The sequence below is a fragment of the Rousettus aegyptiacus genome, unplaced genomic scaffold (genome assembly GCF_014176215.1).
Source record: "Rousettus aegyptiacus isolate mRouAeg1 unplaced genomic scaffold, mRouAeg1.p scaffold_m13_p_7, whole genome shotgun sequence".
Classification (NCBI taxonomy): Eukaryota; Metazoa; Chordata; class Mammalia; order Chiroptera; family Pteropodidae; genus Rousettus; species Rousettus aegyptiacus.
The window spans coordinates 87,651,581-87,669,961 of NW_023416310.1; the positions used below are offsets into that span (position 1 = coordinate 87,651,581).

Consider the following 18,381-nt stretch of genomic DNA (forward strand, 5'->3'; position numbering starts at 1 on the left):
CCTTTCTCAGAAAAATTCTGGCACCAACTCTACACACCACAGAATTTAGCCCTTGGTTACACATTCCCCTAGTTCCCTATGTTCCAGAGAGGCAGCATGGTGCAGTGAAAAGAGCCTATAATTTGGGACCAGAACCCATTATTTCCCTGCTGTGCAACGCTGAAGATCTTTACAAAGCAGCACGGACATCCTTGTCCATGCACCTTAGCAGCTGTATTGTGTTACACTGGGTGATGAACCATCACTTCTTTCCTCAGACTTCTACTCTTGGACAGTGGGCTACTTCCAGCTTTTTAACAGCCGTAAAATGAACATCCTTATACCTATATCGTGTCACATTTGCATAACTCTTTCTGTAAGATAAATGTGTAGACTGCAGCTGATTCTCGCCTCAGCAATTTTAAGGCCCGTTGTGATCCTTTTGGCCTTCCCCCTGCCCCTGCAACCATTCATCCCTAATGCGCTACAGTTAAAAACATGCCCTCTCCAGCTTTGGGCTCTGACTATGGAACCCACCCTATGCCCACAGTCACCTCTCGGCTGAAACCACAGGGCGGCCTCTCAAAGCACCCCTTCCAGCAGTGTGGGTCAGCCTCCCTGTGACAACAGCTGTTCCTGTTTTTCCCCTCTCGGGTAAGACTTTATTCTGTGCCTCCATATTTTAAGGTCCTCTTTCCTTAAGCCACCAGATAATCATAGCGATGGTCATCGCCTAGGTGTGTCATTTCTGCATTCGTGTGCTTGACACCATTTACTTTTTGTTGGGTACCTTGGGCATAATTTACCTATTATCTCCCTTGGACATAGCTAGGGTATAAGTATTTATTTGCCACAGTTGGATGGTGTACATAACTCATATTCAAAACCAGCAAGGAGTCTGAGCATATATTCCCCATCAATTCAATTAGTTATGCTTTCATTTTTCCCTACATAGAATTTAGTACTCCTTTCCAGGTGAACAATTGGGTCTCTTGATCTCAGATGCTATATTTCCAGAGAGAGTTAAAAAATAAACAACAGGGAGTTCTCACCAGGAAAATGTAGAACCTGGGAGGATATAGCCTTGGGAAGGCCTTTCTGGATATAGACCTGGGGACTATCTTTCTTGTAGTGCAACCCACCCATGGCCTGGATTTTCCAAGATACATGAAAGAAAAGAAACACATAGCAATTAGATTGTATATTTGGAACCAAAAATGAAGGGGGGGGGGGAAGGGAGAAGGGAATCCTTTTAAAAATATGTAAATATGATATTCCCAGTGTGTCTAAATACATTAAAGATACAGTAGTATTTTATACTCCCCAATCGTTCTCCCAGGGGTCTCCAACTGGTGCCTTATAAGCAGAACCTAGGCATGTTTTGCTTCAACTGTACAGAGTTCCCACGGCAATGACTGTCCAGAACTGAGTGGGAGTTGCCCTCTTTAGCTGACGCATGCATTCCCCAGTTCACCACAGCCCCCAGCCAACCTCCATTCTTGTGTTACTGAGCTTAATACTAATTATTTGTGTGACCTTGGCTAAGGTCCTTCTCTTTCTGTAAGCCAGAATCTTCACCCATCAAATTGGAATGGAGGGGTGTTAATTACATTTATTTCGTTTATTGCTGCCTTCTTCACTAGAAGCTAAGCTCTAGGAGGGCAAATAAATTGTTAACGAATACATGAATAAATGGTCCTAAACATCTCTTTCAGCTCTGTGAAACACTTTCTAAAAATTTACCTATTGTGATTTTGAAGGAAAAAAATCTCTCCAGTTAAACTGTTCAAACATAGGCCTTCCAGAGCAATCTATAGAGAGCAAGTAATTTGACTTCCCCTTGCTGATGGCCAGAACTGCTGGTCGAGCTGTAGAAAATGATGCTTTTCAGTTGTGTATCCAGGGAAGCTTTTATCCTGCCACTGCATTCATTTTCATACTTCCACGTGGCTTTTGGAGCTTCTGAAACTTGGACCATTGTGTTTCTCAATGATCTGTGAAAACGCTCAGTAGCATAGCCTGGCTCTCGGTCTTGCCATCAGGTAGCAGAGGATCAAAGTTGAAAAGGAAGGAGACATTGAGGTGGGGAGCCACCCAGTGATGGGGGCTGCTCCCAGACAATTCATGCACAGAACACACCTGCCACGATGGCAGAATCCCCTCTCCTGGTCCAATGCTTCTGTGTTGGCATTGCTTGCTAATGGTAGAGAAACACAATCAAGGGGAATGCACTCTGCTGAATCTCTTTATGAGCTCCTTATGGTGTGACGAGGCAGGGTCAGTGGCAAGGCCTCTGCCTTCAGTAGCCACGGGACCTCGCTCATCTAGCAGGTAACATAGCACAGGGCAGTGAGCAGGCAGACCTTGGACTCAGAGTTCTGGCTGTTGATTGGCATCAGTTTTGGCTGACCCATGGACTTTTCCTTCTGCACCTCAAAACTGACATCCCTAGACAACATCCTAGTTTAACGACTTTCAAACTTTAATGCCCATCTGCCCTGGGGGAAGGGGAGGACTCGTAAAATATATGTATTCCTCCTCTTCAACTGTAGAATCTGGGCACCTGAATTTTGTCAGATATCTAGGTGATTCTGATGCAGGGGGTCCAGCATAAACCCCCAATGCTAGTCTCAAGACTCAAAGCATCTATCACAGATTACTTAAATAATTGTCTACAAACCTTTGTGGCACTCACTGTTCCTTACAGCAATGAATCTATGTCTTAAATGGGGCTTATGTTTTCTAAAGGGGAAATAGTTAATAATTTCAGGCTGCTTCCATGAATATTTGGTCTCAGCATCCCTTCTTTCTTCTGTACCACTCAAATGACATCAAAGTGAGCAAGAAGAGAGGGTTTGCTTGTCTGTCTCCGGGAGGGTTGGAGGGAGAGCAGGAGGTTGGAGGGGCAGGTTTCTCCTCATCTCTCACTGCAGAGGCATATTGGTTGCTATGGAATTTGTATGTGAATGCAAAGGTCAGGTTGTCATTTGTTATCAATCTGGGCTCTGCTCATTGGCGACTCTGTTCCCATGGTGAATCCGTTACAGGCCGCCCAACAAGTCCATTGGGGTGGGGGTGGTGGTGTAGGGTTCCTGGAGATCTCCAAAGTGCCATCATTCCTCCGTTTGAGACTTCTCACTGAGGGTAATTGTCTTCACTAGGTGGAGATAATTATCATACATGCCGATACATTTTAAGATCAGGAATAAAAGAGAGTTCTGAAAGCTGGAGTTGTAATTTCTTATTTTCCTCTATTCCTCTAATACCTTCCAAATCCCTCTCATTCTCCTTACTAAGGTCACCTGAACATAGAAAAGTTCTGACCCCATGGGAAAGCCGATGGGGAAGTGGGGACTGTGGGAATAAAGAGCTGAAGAGGCTCATTTTCAGTTCGCTTGCAGGCAATGGAGCCTTGGTTGAGACAGTACAGTGCGTAGCACCGGACTGGATATCAGCAGGCCAGGGGTATTGCCTCAATTGCTTTAGAGAAAATCCTCCTCTTGGGTGTGTTTCCTCCTTTGTAACACGAGACAGATAACCTCAATCATCCTAACGATCCCACCGAGCTAAAGGGCTCTGCTAATGCACTTTCGTGTTTTCCAAAAGCTTCTGACCTCGTGGATTCACCATTGATGCTTCCCTCTCCTCACCCACACGGATCCAGCCCATCGGCAAGTACTGTTAATTCTAATTTCAAAGTAGACCAAATATCCATCTCCACAACCATCATAACTTCCAGCGCTATAATTTCCCCTGGATGGCCATGAAAGCATCTTACTTGGTCCCTCTGCTTCCATTCTTGCCTATTCTCTGCTTTAATTCATTTGGCTCATAGCTCCCCGGAGTGGTATTTTAGCATGTAAATCAATTCTTCCCTTGGTTAAAACTCTCCAATGTCTTCCCACTGTATTCAGAGTAAAACTCCAAATCTATACCATGGCCATGGGGCCCTATATGCTCTGTCCTCACCTACTTCTTTAATGTTATCTCAAAGCCCTATTTTTCTCATTCACTACAAGTCAGACATGCTGGTCACTCCTTCCATCCTTGAAAACAGAGCTCCTTTCTACCTAAGGGTCTTTGCAGAGGGCTATTATGACTCCCAGGTATAATAAACCTAGCTTCTTACCTACCAACTCGTCAGAGAAACCTTATTAGAATACCCTAGTTAAGGCCCCGTTAGTTCCACTTCCCTTATCTATTGCCACAATAGATTCATTTTATTCATGGCATATCACAATTTATACATTCACAATTTCTCGTTTAATGCCTGTTTTATACCATGACACTGACAGCTCCTTGAAGCAAATATTCCCACTCCCCTGCTCCATCATCAACATATCTTCATATCCTCAGCACCTAGTACCACGCCATCTATGTCACAGGCTATTAATAACATCTTTTGAATAAATAAATGGCATTGGCCGCAAAAAAGGAAAAAGGTATGGAAAGGAAAGTTGAGGAAATCAAAGAGAAATTTTGACTGTGATAATTTTTGTCTCTCTTTTAACATATCCCTTCTCAAAATAAATCTAAAATATGTATTAAATATAGATCTTTGGACATAAGAAGTGGACCTACGAGTCAATTCATGGATGGCATTCTTATCTGTGATCACAGCTACAGCGAATTTTAACTTCGAATGTTAAAATAGGTTACACAAAACCAAATTTTCATATAGATATTTTAAAGGAAAAAGGGAAGAGTCTTTAACACATTTCAGTAGCGCCGACTGGTACACGTCACTGAATGTGCCATAGTATTTTATCTATCCATGGTGCTGGTGTAGAAAACATTGACTTTGGACAATGCTGCTGATTGATGCCCCAACATCTATTCCCACCCCTCTACTCTAGAGGCTAGAATATCTAAACTCTGGCCTTCCTAGCCTCCTTTGTCTCTAGAAGTGACCATTGGCTGCTTCTCTGACTAATGAGATATGACTAGACACCTGCTTGGGGTGGGGAATATTCTGTTAAGCTTTCATGTCTTGATTCAAAGAGAGAGAAATGGCTGGAGACACTTCTTCCTCTCCTTGATGCTTAACTATGGACACAGTATCTGGGAGCAGCCGTCTTGTGAATATGAAGGAAAAAAAAAATCACAGAACAGCTACTCGTGACTTCATTGTCTGCCTCCATTTTTCTTATAATGGGAGAAATGTAACTCTATTTATATTACTGTGGTCAGGTTAGTCACATTATTTTGTTGCTTGTAGGCAACCACATTTGGCCAAATTTTGTTGGCTTTGGTTAATAGACATTAACATGAATTTTGAAGAGCTTAAAAAGAGATAGAGTTACTTGTGTATGAATGCAGATACAATTCAAATGAAACTTGGTTCCTCCAATTCTAAATTAGTGATGATTTATGCTATATTTTTAAGTAAATAGCAAGGACAATTGATTGAAGTTCATTTGAAAGGGTGTTTGATGTACACGAGCTCCGTAAAAGTACCTCCCACCATAGCAGAGTGTCTAACATAGTGCTATGCATACCATAAAACTGGTTGACTTCATCCAGAAATGTGTAAACAACACAACAACAACAAACAACAACAGCAGCAGCAGCAGCAGCAGCAGCAGCAGCAGCAGCAGCAGCAGCTTCCATAGGGTTTGCAGTTGTCTGGTTGATCTCTGGCTCTGACCACCATTTAAGTGTGCTTGTCTTTTTGTCCAGCTCTAGCAAGATGAAGTATATGCCTTTTTCATTTAGCATATATTTTCAAGAAACATCATGATGTATGTTGTGACTTTTAAGGGGTTTCTACAGCCCGTAGGCTCTGGGATTGGCACGGGTAGGCTCTGAAGGAAGAGTCTATCTCAGTGGATAAAACCCCTTATTCCAGGAGGTTTACTCCTATGTCTGTCAGACCTTTTAATGCAAAATAATGATATCTGCATCCCAGTTCCTCTGAGGAGGAGTCTCGGGGAGCTAAGTATTGTGGTCTGGAGGGAACCACTGACCATTTCTGCTTTGTCCCTGGACTTCTCTAGAAGTCCTTCACTTCTCTAGGAGAAGTCCAGTGGTTTTTAAATCAGCATGAGAACCCTTTCTTCTAGGGAAGTTTTGTAGAAACCCAATATATAAAATCAACAAAGTAATTAAAAAAAAAAACGTGAGTTTTATAGAGTGTTCTCTTTGCTGGCTAGATACTGTGTTACGGCGTCTGCATGTATCAATCCTTTTTTAGCTTCATAACAATACTAGAGGTAGAACCCTTATTTCCATTTACCAGTAAAATATCAGCGGAATTGAGTGGAGTTGTTTTATTAAAGATTGGGTGAAGAGAGGCCGTGTATGTTCCCACTCAGTCTCATTTCACCTCAGTATCCATTCCTAAGATGCCCCAGTGAAACCCTCAGAAGTCCTGGAAACACAGTTCGAAAATCCTCTTGTAGCCAGAGATGACAAACTCAAGTACCCTCCCTGAGGCCAGCTGAGTAACAAGAATGAAAGCATGGGGCTGTGCCAAAGTGGGGAATGCATGGATCGGCTGAAAAGGGCAGCTACCACTCAGTTTTGGACGACCATTGCCAAGCTCTGTGCACGTCCAACAAAATCATGCCCAGGAGAGAACTAAGCCGTTGGCCACCTTGTCAGACCACAAGGGTGCCATTAAGAAGTAAGATGTCCACTGAGGAAAAACATAATAGATAAAAAACAAGCTTGTAGGTCTTTTGAGACACATGCATGTTTTGATGGCCCTACATTACTCCGACTAGATACGAATCATTTCTTTCTTCCCACTGTTTATCCACTGGACTGATTTATTTTTAAGCAAGCCCTTCCCCTGCTTGGTTTTATCTACTCTTCACCATGTGTTTGCCAGTATTGGCCAAGTATCCAGTCTCACACCTCCTCTCCCACACACCCCCACCCCCAACTGTGTTCTTATTTAAAGAAAAACAAAATTATAATGGTGAACGATGAGAATATCTAAATTATAGAGTAGGCAAAGTGTGTCTTGCAGGAAGCTTCTCACAAAGATTTTATTCCACCCCACTCTGGAATATTGATCCTCATTGATACTCAAATGCAAAATAATCTTATCTGTGGTAAAGATACCTCCAGCACATGTCCATGAGACCTTGCTATATGTGCAATTATGCCCTCAGAAAGTGAGCACGTATGCAAATCTATCTGTGGCAGGCAAATTCTTAATCATGCCTCTCTGCCAGCTTAGAAACTTGGTAATCAATGAGGGACTGCCTCCTACTGGAAAAAGATTAAACAATTGCAGGAAGAAATACAGTCAGTGTCTATTTATCAGGTAAATTGGGAGTGGATTTGTGGCACGAACTTTTCAGAATGTACTTGAAAGAACATTACACAAAGACAGGAGAATAAATGTGAGAATTGGCTAGACTGGTAGTTTTCATATTCCTCTCTGCCATTTTCTTCCCTCCCTCCCTCCCTCCCTCCCTCTCTCCTTTCCTTCCTCCCTCTCTCCTTTCCTTCCTTCCTTCCTTCCTTCCTTCCTTCCTTCCTTCCTTCCTTCCTTCCTTCCTTCCTTCCTTCCTTCATATCAGAATCCTATATCAAACAAAATACTTTTCATACGTCCAATATATAAAACAGACAAAAATACAGCCACTTCGTTTCCTTCCTGATTTGATCATGCCAGTACTCGCAGTGCAATATTTGAGGCATCTCTAAGAACCTCATTTTCTAACCGTAAGAAACAGATTTATATCAGCATTGGAACTAGATTATTTCCAAGGTCTTTCTCAGAACCAAGAAAAAGAGAACTCTTTTCTCTTAAAAATGAAGAAGCCAAGGTTTTGGAGGTCAGGTGACTTGCTCAGGACCACACAGAGTGTACCAGAGCCAGTACTAGAACGTACTCATAACTCAGTGCCCCTTCTACGTACCATTCAGAAGTAGCACCGGATGGTGGTCTGAATCTCAATTCACCTAGTGACTAGCCATTTAACCTTGGCAGAATATTCAACATTGCTGTGATTCCTCATTCATAAAAGGAGATATAACGAGAGTCCTACCATATGCTTCTGTGAAGGTGCAATGAGATAAATGCATGTAGAGGACTCAGAACCTTGGCTGGCAGATGGCAGGTGCTCAATAAATGTTAGTTGTACCATACTGTTCCCCCATCCTGCCTCTGTACTTTTCAGCTACAGAACATCAGAGTTGTGATTATGCCCATCAATCCTGACAGAGCACATCAACCAGACAGCAGACAGACCTGGCCCAGACACAGGATGCATCCAGATAATCCACAGCGTGCAATGTGAAGCAGAGTTGAAAAACTGAACACGACCAATTCCACAAATAATTCCTATCCCTCGACTTTCTAGTATTTGTTTTTGTTTTTTTTTTTTTTCCCAAGAAAAATGTAGCATTGAGCAAAGGAATTGAGAAGAGCACTGACCTGGGAGAAATGTCACATCCTTGCTGCATGAAGGCTCCCAGTGAGAACCACAAACTGTTGAATATCCCAAACTCATTGGACTGGTCACTGGTTGTCTGGTCCCGCCCTTCCTCAAACTCTTCACTGTGCCATTCATAGGGGCTGAAGCGGCTGACCAGGAAAAGGACGACGCTCACTCCAATGTAGGCAAACACGATGCACATCCAAATCTCATAAGCCAAAGGGTCGAGGAAGGAGAAGACCCCTGGCTTGGACTTCTGTGGCTTTTTTATCATGATGGAGATCCCCAAACTCATAAATGGCTTGGAGAAGTCTATCACCTCTTCCCGGACCAAGGTGATCGTTAAAGGGGCCACAGCCACATCTGCTCTCTGGAGGGAGGAAAAAAAAAAAAAGGAGAAGAAGAAATGCTGTCATGCTCAATAGCGTTCTGTTCTCTTTGTTTCTCTCTTCACTGTAAGTATGTTTTCAAGGATGTGAGCATTAAGAGAACCTTAGAAGTCCAGACCCTCCTGTTCTCTACAAAATATTTCTGACAAATGGATGATCAGCTCAGTATTTTGCAGGAGAGGCTATACTATTGTTTGACAGTTCTAATTGTCAAGGGCATCTTCATCCCTAACTGTAAGGGGGCTGTTGTGATATCTGTTATTTTGCTGCCTAGACGTCATGCCTCCTTCCTCTGCTAGAAGGACCACTCCTCCCCCACGCTCAGTCCTCCTGGTTCAAATGGGGCTGATCACTGTGGTTATTTGGTGAGACACATAACCCAGGTTTGGTCATCGATGGGTAGACTCCACTCCCTCTGCCACAATGATTCATTCAGGGATGGAATAGGTCTGAGTCATTTTAGTAAGCATTAGCTCTGAGAGTCAGAATGAGGGATGCAGAAGCTGATCCATGATGAAGTAATTTGGATCACCCCAAATTCAGGGCTTACCCTGAACTCCCTGGGATTGTGTGTGCCAATATATTCTTATGTTTGTCCCGAGGAACATGAACCAGTCTTTCTCTTTGCCTAAGCCAGTTTGGATTGGGTCTCTTTTACCTGCAACCATGATAGTCCTGGCTAACAAGGTGGCGAAAGCAAATTTGATTCAATAAACATTTATTGGGCACTTATTGTGGGCCTAGGCCAGAAGCTATGGTAAATTATGGTCCCTACACTCAGAGAATTATAAACTAGTAGGAGAGACTGGTATACATGTGCACATATGCACATATACACACACACACACACACACACACAAACTTTCAATCTACAAAGTAGCTGGATGTGTGCTATCTAAGAAATACAAAATGCTACAGGAGACCAGGAAGGGATTAGTTCTGGCTGGGAAGATCAGGGGCTGCGTCATCAAAGAGATGACACATAAATCTGGCACTTAAGGAGGAGTAGGATTTTGACAGGTTGCTCTGGCAGGGAACACAGTCCAGGAGGAGGAAGCACGTGAGTAAAGGCCTGGAGGAGAGAAGAAAAAGTAACATCACTGCTACATATGTATATATATATTTTTTTTCCAGGAAGACTGCTAAGAAATACACAAATAATTCACTTTAAAAGATTTAAATTCTGCACGTTAACCCAAGAGGGTTGCAAGCAATGCTCATCCTGAGGCATCGAGCACGCGGACTCTCCAGCCTCGCTCTTCTATCTTTCCTACCTCTTCCTAATGGCAGGAGCTCTGGCATCTGCGCAGTAAAAATCTGCTGCTCTGTTGGCCTGAGATCAAGAGATCCTGGAAACCCAAGAGGGTTCAATGAACAGATGCCGCAGTGCTCATTTTTAAAAGGAGAGACATGTCTGTGCAAGTCTGTTTGAGACCCATGGCTTTCTCTTAGGACGCTCTGCAACAGTCCAGATGTGAGGCTGGCGACAGAGGCCGTGAGGTGAGGGCCCCGCGCGGCTGCTGCGTGCTGGTGTCGCTGAGTTTCCTCTGCTTGCTCTCATTGGCTGGGCTTCCTGAGAAAGTGCTTCAGGTGGAATAAGAAGTCTAGCTTCAGACTGACTTAAGTTCTCACTTATAGAAAGAAACTTTCTGTAAAGCACTGTGGAGTCAGGTGTGAATTTCATAGTAATTTTTCTTCTAACACGTACTTGATGAATGTTGATAATTTTTACAAACACAAGCCAGTGCAAGGGAGAAGATATCTACTCTTTTTTTTTTTTTTTAATGACTCTAGAAAGATAGAAAAGGAATGAAGGAGAAAAATAATGGAAATATCTTAAAGGGACTGGGCATAAGTTACCTGAAAGGAAGGTAAATGAAAACCTGCTTTGAAAGTGGTAGCAGGAGCTGAATGGATTTGTTTTATGTCTCCTGATGTGAGTTAATAACTGGACTGTGGACCGGAAAAATTACAGAACCACGTTATCTTAGTATTTAGTTCATTCAGCAGTTCCAAGGTTTGTTTCATGGAAGATTATTTCTGTAAGGATGTTATAACAACAACAACAACAAACCATTGGGAAACACAAATTTAAGCAGGTTATTTTTGGATAGGACTTCCCAGAACCTTTAAAAGACCACTATGCCCTGAGAATTCCCAAGAGGGAGAAGTGGATGCTTATTTCCAAAATTATTTGGCCGTGGATCCCTGGGCATCAAAAGGGACCCATGTGTGCAGGGTGCACACATAGCAGGAGATACTAATTTCAATGACCTCATTTTACAGAGAAGAAAGTCAAGTCCAGAGAGGGAAGGTGGCTTGTGCAAAGCAGCAGTGTTTGAGCTTATTTCACAAAGACTGAGAGGTTGTGGGAGCTGATTTCCAGCAGCTAAGTGGTTACTGGAATTCTGCAGGATGGCAAAGGGCAAAGCTGACCTGGGAAAACTGACCTGCCTGATCTGCTCTACTCCTGTCTGGCCACGCGGCCTTAAGTGAGACAGTTGTCTTTTTGGATATAAATTTCCTCCTTGAAAAAAACAGAGGAATAGCATAATAATTTGTGTTTAACCTATTTGGCAGGATTGTTTCGCGAAGGTCAAATGAATTCAAATATGTGAAAAGTACTGTGAAGTGTGAGCATTTCACAAGTGCTTAAAATTATTTACTTAAACATCTTAAGACAGTGGTTCTCAAACTTGAACCTGCCTCAGAATCACCTGGAGGGCTTTTAAAAATACAAGTGGCAGAGTTTCTTGATTCAGTGGGTCTAAGGTGAGACCTGAGAAGTTGCAGTTCTAACAAGGTCCCAGGTGATACTGATGTTGCTGGTTCAGACCTCATACTTTGAGAACCACTGAGCCAGGAGATCCCACGATAAAGTACATGATGTCAAGAAACCACCCTGTGGATGTGGTAAACAGTTTTGCTACAGTAGGTAAAAGTATAAAGCGAAGAAATCTGTCACGGATAGAGAACTGCTGTGAGCCAGGTGGTGTGAAGACTCACCACCCAGCCCTGGGATGAAGAATTCCCTTTCCCTGTTTTTCGGGGGTGACCTCCCGAGGAGTTCAGTGGCTTGCAGGAGTCATGCAGTCAGTAAGCTGGCAGAGCTGGAACTCAAGTCCAGGGATCTGTCTGCAAAGTGCACTCGCTGTCTGCTTCACTAAGACAAAAGACAGGCAAGAGAGTCGCCTGTGAATCAGGCGCAAAGCCATACTCATGCAGGAAGCAGAAGCTTCATTTGCAGCTTGTGGCATCTGAGAACGCACACCACTGCTGTTCCTGCCACCAGTTGATATTGGCCTCACAGTCCTGTGCTTGGACGGTGTGATTTCCATGGAGCATCCATCCCAGAGTGCAGCACAAAAGCAACCCTGCATGTCCAACTCAGCCTATGTCCTTTGCCAAATTACCTAACCTCCCTGGGCCTCAGTGTCCTTATCTATAAAATGTGGAAAATAATCATATCCACCTCTGGGTTTGTTATGAGGAGTAAATGAAATAACGTGGGTAAATTATCTAGCATGGCAGCAGGCATGCACTACATGCTAACGCTACTACGCAGTTGTCAGTAAGAACAAGAAAGAGATGAGAGAGACCCTGAATAGCTTGGCTGTTTAAAAGGCACCGAAACAATACATTTGGAAGCCTCCAAATGAGCTTTTTCTGACCTCGCTGGTTGTTTGCGGCTGAGAGATACTACCCCAAATCCCTCTATTCTTCCTTAGGGAACAGAAAAGGAAAGCCAAATGAAAATCAAGGGAGGGCATCCAACTGGGCCCATCACAGAGTCCTCAGAATACAGTTTATAGTGGGCAGAGGGACAGGCCAGGCAGAGGGGAGGTGCTGGGGGAGGGCTGGCAGCTGAAGCACCCAGATGTAACTAGTTTGTTACTGAAGAGCCAGTGACGCATTACCGGCTGCTTGCTACAGTCGGTGCTTGCCCTCAGGATGATCATGCCATTGTTCTGCCATGTCACAGGCCTTTTATTAAGGGAACAGCATTACGTGGGGTGAAGGTAAAGATGAATGCTGGTGGAGGTGAAAAGTTCACAATAGTTGCCATGGGGATGACCTTACAAGCTTGGAGGAGGTTCCCATGGAAACCAGCCTCCAGATGCAGCATTACCCATCCAGGTCTCTATCTTTCATCAGACCTGGATGGTTATACTGCATCCCAAAGTGAGAGGCAGTAGAGAGACGAGAAAGGGTAGAAACACATCCCACCCTTCAAGTCATTAACCGTCTCCCCAAGTCATCTCAAAAGTCACCTTCCTGGGAAAGATTTTCCTTATTCCATCTCTTTCCCCTTTAATTCCTTTTGTATGGCTCTCATGGCCATCATGACTCCTACCGCTTTGATATGAGGCAATGAGATTTAAAAAGCTCATAGAAGATTGTGTCATCCTGAACAAAGTTCAGTGTCAACTTGGGGCTCAGCTCATGCTTCAGCTCAGAGACCCAGCCTGCAGGCTTCCATTTCTGTGAGTGAAGCTATGGTGGTCCTTTTCCTACAAGTGGTGGATGAATTCTTCTTACGTTGCCATTTGTTGTTCTACTGAAGTACCTTCATGATCTTCCAGTGCCCACTGAAATCAATCCACACTTTGCCCCTTGTCATCATTTACTCAAGCTTAATCCTGACTGCTCTTCACCCAAGCCCTCTACAAAAATCACCAATGTTTTCTCACTCTCCTCCCACATCTTTCATATTTACATCACTATTCTATTGTTTATCCTTTAGAAGTTTTTAATCTGCCTTTCTCTCTATTTCAATATGATCCCTTTCCAAGTTCCATATCTTTCCTGAGGGCTAGACCAACTCATGTTAGCTTTCTCCTGAACTTCTAAACTATGCCATCTTTTACTCATCTCTCTTCTTTTCTACTCTAAAATGTTAACATCTGTGGGGACAGCAGTCAGATATTTTACTTCTCAATGGTTCCCTGAATATTTAAAACAATTCAGGCATTCAGTGGCTTCTCAAAACTGCTTCGATTTATGAAAGATTTTATAGCAATTGTTCATGGCATTATATAAAGTGTAGTGAGTGAGACAAAGATGAAGTAGACCTACCCTTTTGCACAGATAATCATATAGTCAGGGTAAGCCGCAAGAGAAGCAGAAACTAAATTCTACACAGGAAGGTGAGAACAGTTAAGAAGGGGAATTTGTACCCGTGATGGAGAGAAAGAAGTTATGTCTTGGAAAAAGTAATACTTGATGCAGGTTTTGGAGAAGGGGTAGAATCTTAGAGGTGCAGAATGGAAGAAAGCTCTCTAGAGAAAGAGACTCAGAGGGTGGTTTGGCTGAAATATGAGGTGTAGGAGAAGGGAGCAGTGGGGCAAGCGATGAGTAAGTTAGGTTGGATCTGGGTGCATCTAACACCAGGGAAGAAATTTATATTGAGGGAGCCCGAAATGACTGAGCAGGGGAGTGATGGCTCATCCTGGTCACATGGCTAAGCTGAATTTGGCTGAGGGAGCTGGGACCAGGAACCTGCACAAAGAATGTCTTAAGGCACTGGACTCCTCATCTTTTCACCAGCAACAACACGAAATTATGGAGTCCCGTAGTCGCCTGTGGGCATGGCCAGCCAACCACCAAATGATTTCCTGTCAAACTTTCTGTCTCTGCTCTCAAATTTGCCACCCCATGGGGAACTTACTCCATAGACCAGCTCTCCCACCATGCCATTCCAAGCCTTTGTGTCAGGGTCACGGGCTCCATATTTTCCATCGCTGACAATCTCAAGACGGTAGGAGTAGCCCACATGCTTGGCAATCTCCGCGGCCAGCTCCACGCAGTATCCCTCGTAGCGGTCATTGCCTTCAAACTGATTGGCATTCTTCTTGAGCATCACATAAGGATCTTCCTGGTGGAGAAATGGGGGAACGAAGAATGTGGATTATACAATCACTCATGGGCAGGGAAGACTTTGGCATGGCAGAGGAGGATGTTACCAACACCGGTTAACTTTGAGGAAGTCTGTCTAGCCCCTAAATCTACTTCCTGAATTTCTGCTCCCCCACCCCCACCATTACAAAACTTGGGTCAAGGAAACAAGCTGTTAAGATAAGAAAGTTCCGCCATTGAGATGTGGTGCACAGATTTTCAAGATATATTCCGGGAGCCCTTCTATTTTCTGAACGCGCCTCTGGGGACACTTGTAGAGGATGTGGACTCTAAATAGGCTCTGGGTTTCTTATGATCCATCACTGGAAATAACAACAGCTTCTCTTATATCTGCTTTAGGTGCTGGACTTTAGACTTCCTTTGAAAATGGCTTCTACTGAGGGAAGGTGGAGTCTGAGAAACCCCACAATTTAATTTCATCCTTCTTTCACTTCTGGGGAAACTGTTGCTCAAAGGAAGGTAAGTGACTTATCCCAGGGCATAAAGTGAAATCATAGTAGAGCCAGAGTGAAACAGTGTTCTGACTTATGGAAAATTCCTTTTTCCACTCCCTCTTTATACCTATGGTGGAGTTTGGGCAAGGAAAATGCCCAGCTTTCCCTTCTTGGGAAACCTTTGTGTGGGTCTAGTTTGCACCCCAGATAACCTCAATGAAGGACCAAGTACTCACTAGGATTGTAGTGACGATGTACGTTCTATTCTGGACACTTGAATTATCGCCCCCAGCTTGAGCATCAGTAGCCGCAGGGACAAACTTGTCATCTTCATTCCAGTAACCAATCTGTTGAGGAGAGGAAGGTGGTGACATAAGGTGAGCCAGGCTCCTCAGGCCAGGCCTACTCTGGGCAGCCCAGCTGACATCAGACAGGAAAGCAAGTTGCTCAGCATCACACTGTGCAATACTGGACACACCAGGCTCTGAAGCATTGGCAGGTGAAAACAAGAGGCAAGATGCTCTGTGAGTCCTTCCAGCTCCACTCCCATGAAAATCCTCACCAGGGTGGACTAAGCCTAGAAACTGCCTGCTCTGAGGGCTGAGGGTTTAACTATTTACATGGCTAAACAGTTTTGTAGAATGCAAGCCAGGGCTGTAGAATATTACTCCTTGCAGTTGTTCACAAGGCCAAACCCCTCTTTCCCATGCCTATTAACCCTTCTCTTCCTGAGCTCATTCTGAACTGTAGTTGGAATCAGGTGGTTTAAACGGTACAGTCCTTTGCTTTTTAGGTTAACTGCATCATTTTTTCCATCTAGATTTAATTTCCTAGGTGATGGTTATTTTATCCTTTATTTATTTCTCTTATTTCCCTTTATAAACCATTATAATACTGAACATTTAGTATTGCTAGCATTATTTTTTATAAAGTCAATAGGTTATTTATACTGACTCATTTTCCAAGGTGTTTGAGCAAATATTTATTGGATCTGTATTGTATGCAAGGCTCTGAGCTAAAACATGGGTGGTATTGTGTGGCAGGGTGGAGAGAGATGCGAAGAAGTCTAAGAGATAGTCTTTGCCCTGCGAATTCCTCCAGTCTCCTTGAGCGACATACACACATAGATGATTCCAGAGGTGACAAATGAGTGGCTCATAGAAGCAGAAGCCAAGCGTGGGAACCTACACTGGGAAAAAAGGGCAGCAGGAAGAGGCAAGGCTTAAGGGGAAGAGAGATCAATGTGTTGGGCTCAAGCCTTTTAGATCAGGGAGAATTTGAGCCAAGATGTGGATGCGGAAGCCTGACCAAGTACGTAAATTCAGTGGGTCCTGGGTGAAGGTATGGTTAGCCCAAGAGGGTAGTGCGCGCTTACTTGGGTCTAGGTAGCAGAGGCCAAATGGTAGACTTTATCTTGAAGGCAGGCGAGAGTCATGGAAGGTTTGGGAAGAGCAGAATGCCATGGCTAACACACACACACACACATAATATCTTTGTCTGTGTTTTTGTCTATATATTTTTTAGGCAGTTGTGGTTTGTTTTGTGGCCATTCTGCTGGCCGTAGATGAAAAGGGCAAAAGGGAAGGAAACTGGAAATGCACTTGCAGAGGGATGAGCAGGTCGCCCAATGGCAGAACTTAGCCCAGGCTCACAAAAATTGAGCACATGCCAGTGATCAACTCAGATGTCACCTTCTACCTGACGTCTGTCCCAGTCACTTGTGGGGAAACTATTGCTCAAAGGAAGGTGAGTTTTCCCTACACTATTGCTGCCATCAACAGCAACAATGATAATTGCCAGCATTGGTTATGCTTTTGCTATGTCAGAAACTGTGTGTTTTACAGTTTTGATGCCATTTCATCTGGCTTAGGGGGCGTTCATGAACTTGATCCAGGTGATGCAGCTAGAAAGTGGCTGCGCTTGGCTTGGAACCCTGGCAATCTGTCTCCAGAGGCAGCTTTTCACCACTATGTGGTTCTTGCTAAGAGAGGACTTGGCCCTGGGCTGGAAATCACATTAGTTAACATTTATCGAATGCTTATTATGTTTCAGGCGGCCTTCTAAGAGCTTTTTATGTTTCAACTCCTTTCATCCTCACCAAAACCTATGAAGTGGGTAATTATTATTCCATTTTAAATGTGAAGAAACTGAGATGTGGAGAAGTGAAATAACTTTCCCAAGGCCACAGGAAAGTCAGAGAGCCAGGATCAGAGCCAGGGAGGCTGACCGTGGGGCTAGGTCCTACTGAGCTCCAGTAAGCTGCCAGCCAACCCCTGAGTGCCTTGTGCAGGTTCCCATTGGCACTGTGGTCTAGCTCAGTGGTCCCCAACCTCTTTGGCATCAGAGACTGGTGCTCCTAAGAGAATCTAATGCCTGATGATCTGAGGTGGAGCTGAGGTGCTGATGCTAGCACTGGGGAGCAGCTGTGAATACAGATGAAGCTTCACTCACTAGCCCACCACTTAGCTCCTGCTGTGCGGCCTGGTTCCTAACAGGGCATGGACCAGTACTGTCCACAGCCTAGAGGTTTGGGGCCCCTGATCTAGCTGGTTGTGGGTCTGTCCCCATTTCTCTATGATGCTGCAGGCTCCTCGATCACAAAGCTGGAGATCTATTCATTCTAGGAGCCCTTTCTTAGTGCAGCATATTCTTTCAAAGAGAAGCTGCTCAGGAAATGTTTGGTAAATGAATGAGTGCACCTGACCAGGAGGCAGTGGACCCTATTGGTACTGAGACAGTTCAGAGGTCTGATGGAGAAGGCTGTATCTCAAGACACTGGGTCAAGATTTATCCTCAGTGCTAGCCTAAGTATGATATCGCCTGTGTGGGTCACTTTTTGTCACTAGTGACACAAGAACCAGAAAATTAGATTGCCAGAATGTCAGAACTGGAAGAAGTCTGAAGAAGCATTCTTCCACCTCCTTCCTTTTACAGAGAAAGATGCTGAGGCTCAGAGATCAGGGGACTTGCTCAAGACCACAATGCGGTCTCAACTCCCTCTCTAGGCCAGTGCTCCATGGAATCCTAGGGTATCTGTGGAGCCCTTTCGCCACTTTCATGGGAGGTGGGTGAGGGCTCAAGGGTGAGAAGGAAGTTCTAAGTTTCTCATCACTGTTTCAATAGGCAACTCAGCTTTTTATCTATTTCATATACTGGGATTCCTTTTACAAGTTCATTTTTACAAGGAGCCCTCTGGCTGAAAAATAAATGTCTAAACCCACAATTGTGGTATACCATGATGCAGGTTTGAAAAAAATTCCAAAGTACGTT

General features: G+C 44.0%; 1 protein-coding gene across 3 annotated transcripts in view; it reads right to left on the reverse strand.

Moving 5' to 3' along the window:
- The window catches only part of GRIA1 (glutamate ionotropic receptor AMPA type subunit 1), a 278,498-nt gene that overhangs the window by 70,595 nt on the left and 189,522 nt on the right, over positions 1-18,381 (reverse strand). For all 3 annotated transcript variants that reach the window (XM_016167002.2, XM_016167003.2, XM_036224243.1), the window contains exons 9-11: positions 15,348-15,458; positions 14,430-14,636; positions 8,372-8,742 (exon numbers count right to left, since the gene is read on the reverse strand). In XM_016167002.2, coding sequence (XP_016022488.1) covers positions 8,372-8,742; positions 14,430-14,636; positions 15,348-15,458 — 689 coding nt within the window. The remainder of the gene's footprint in view (positions 1-8,371; positions 8,743-14,429; positions 14,637-15,347; positions 15,459-18,381) is intronic.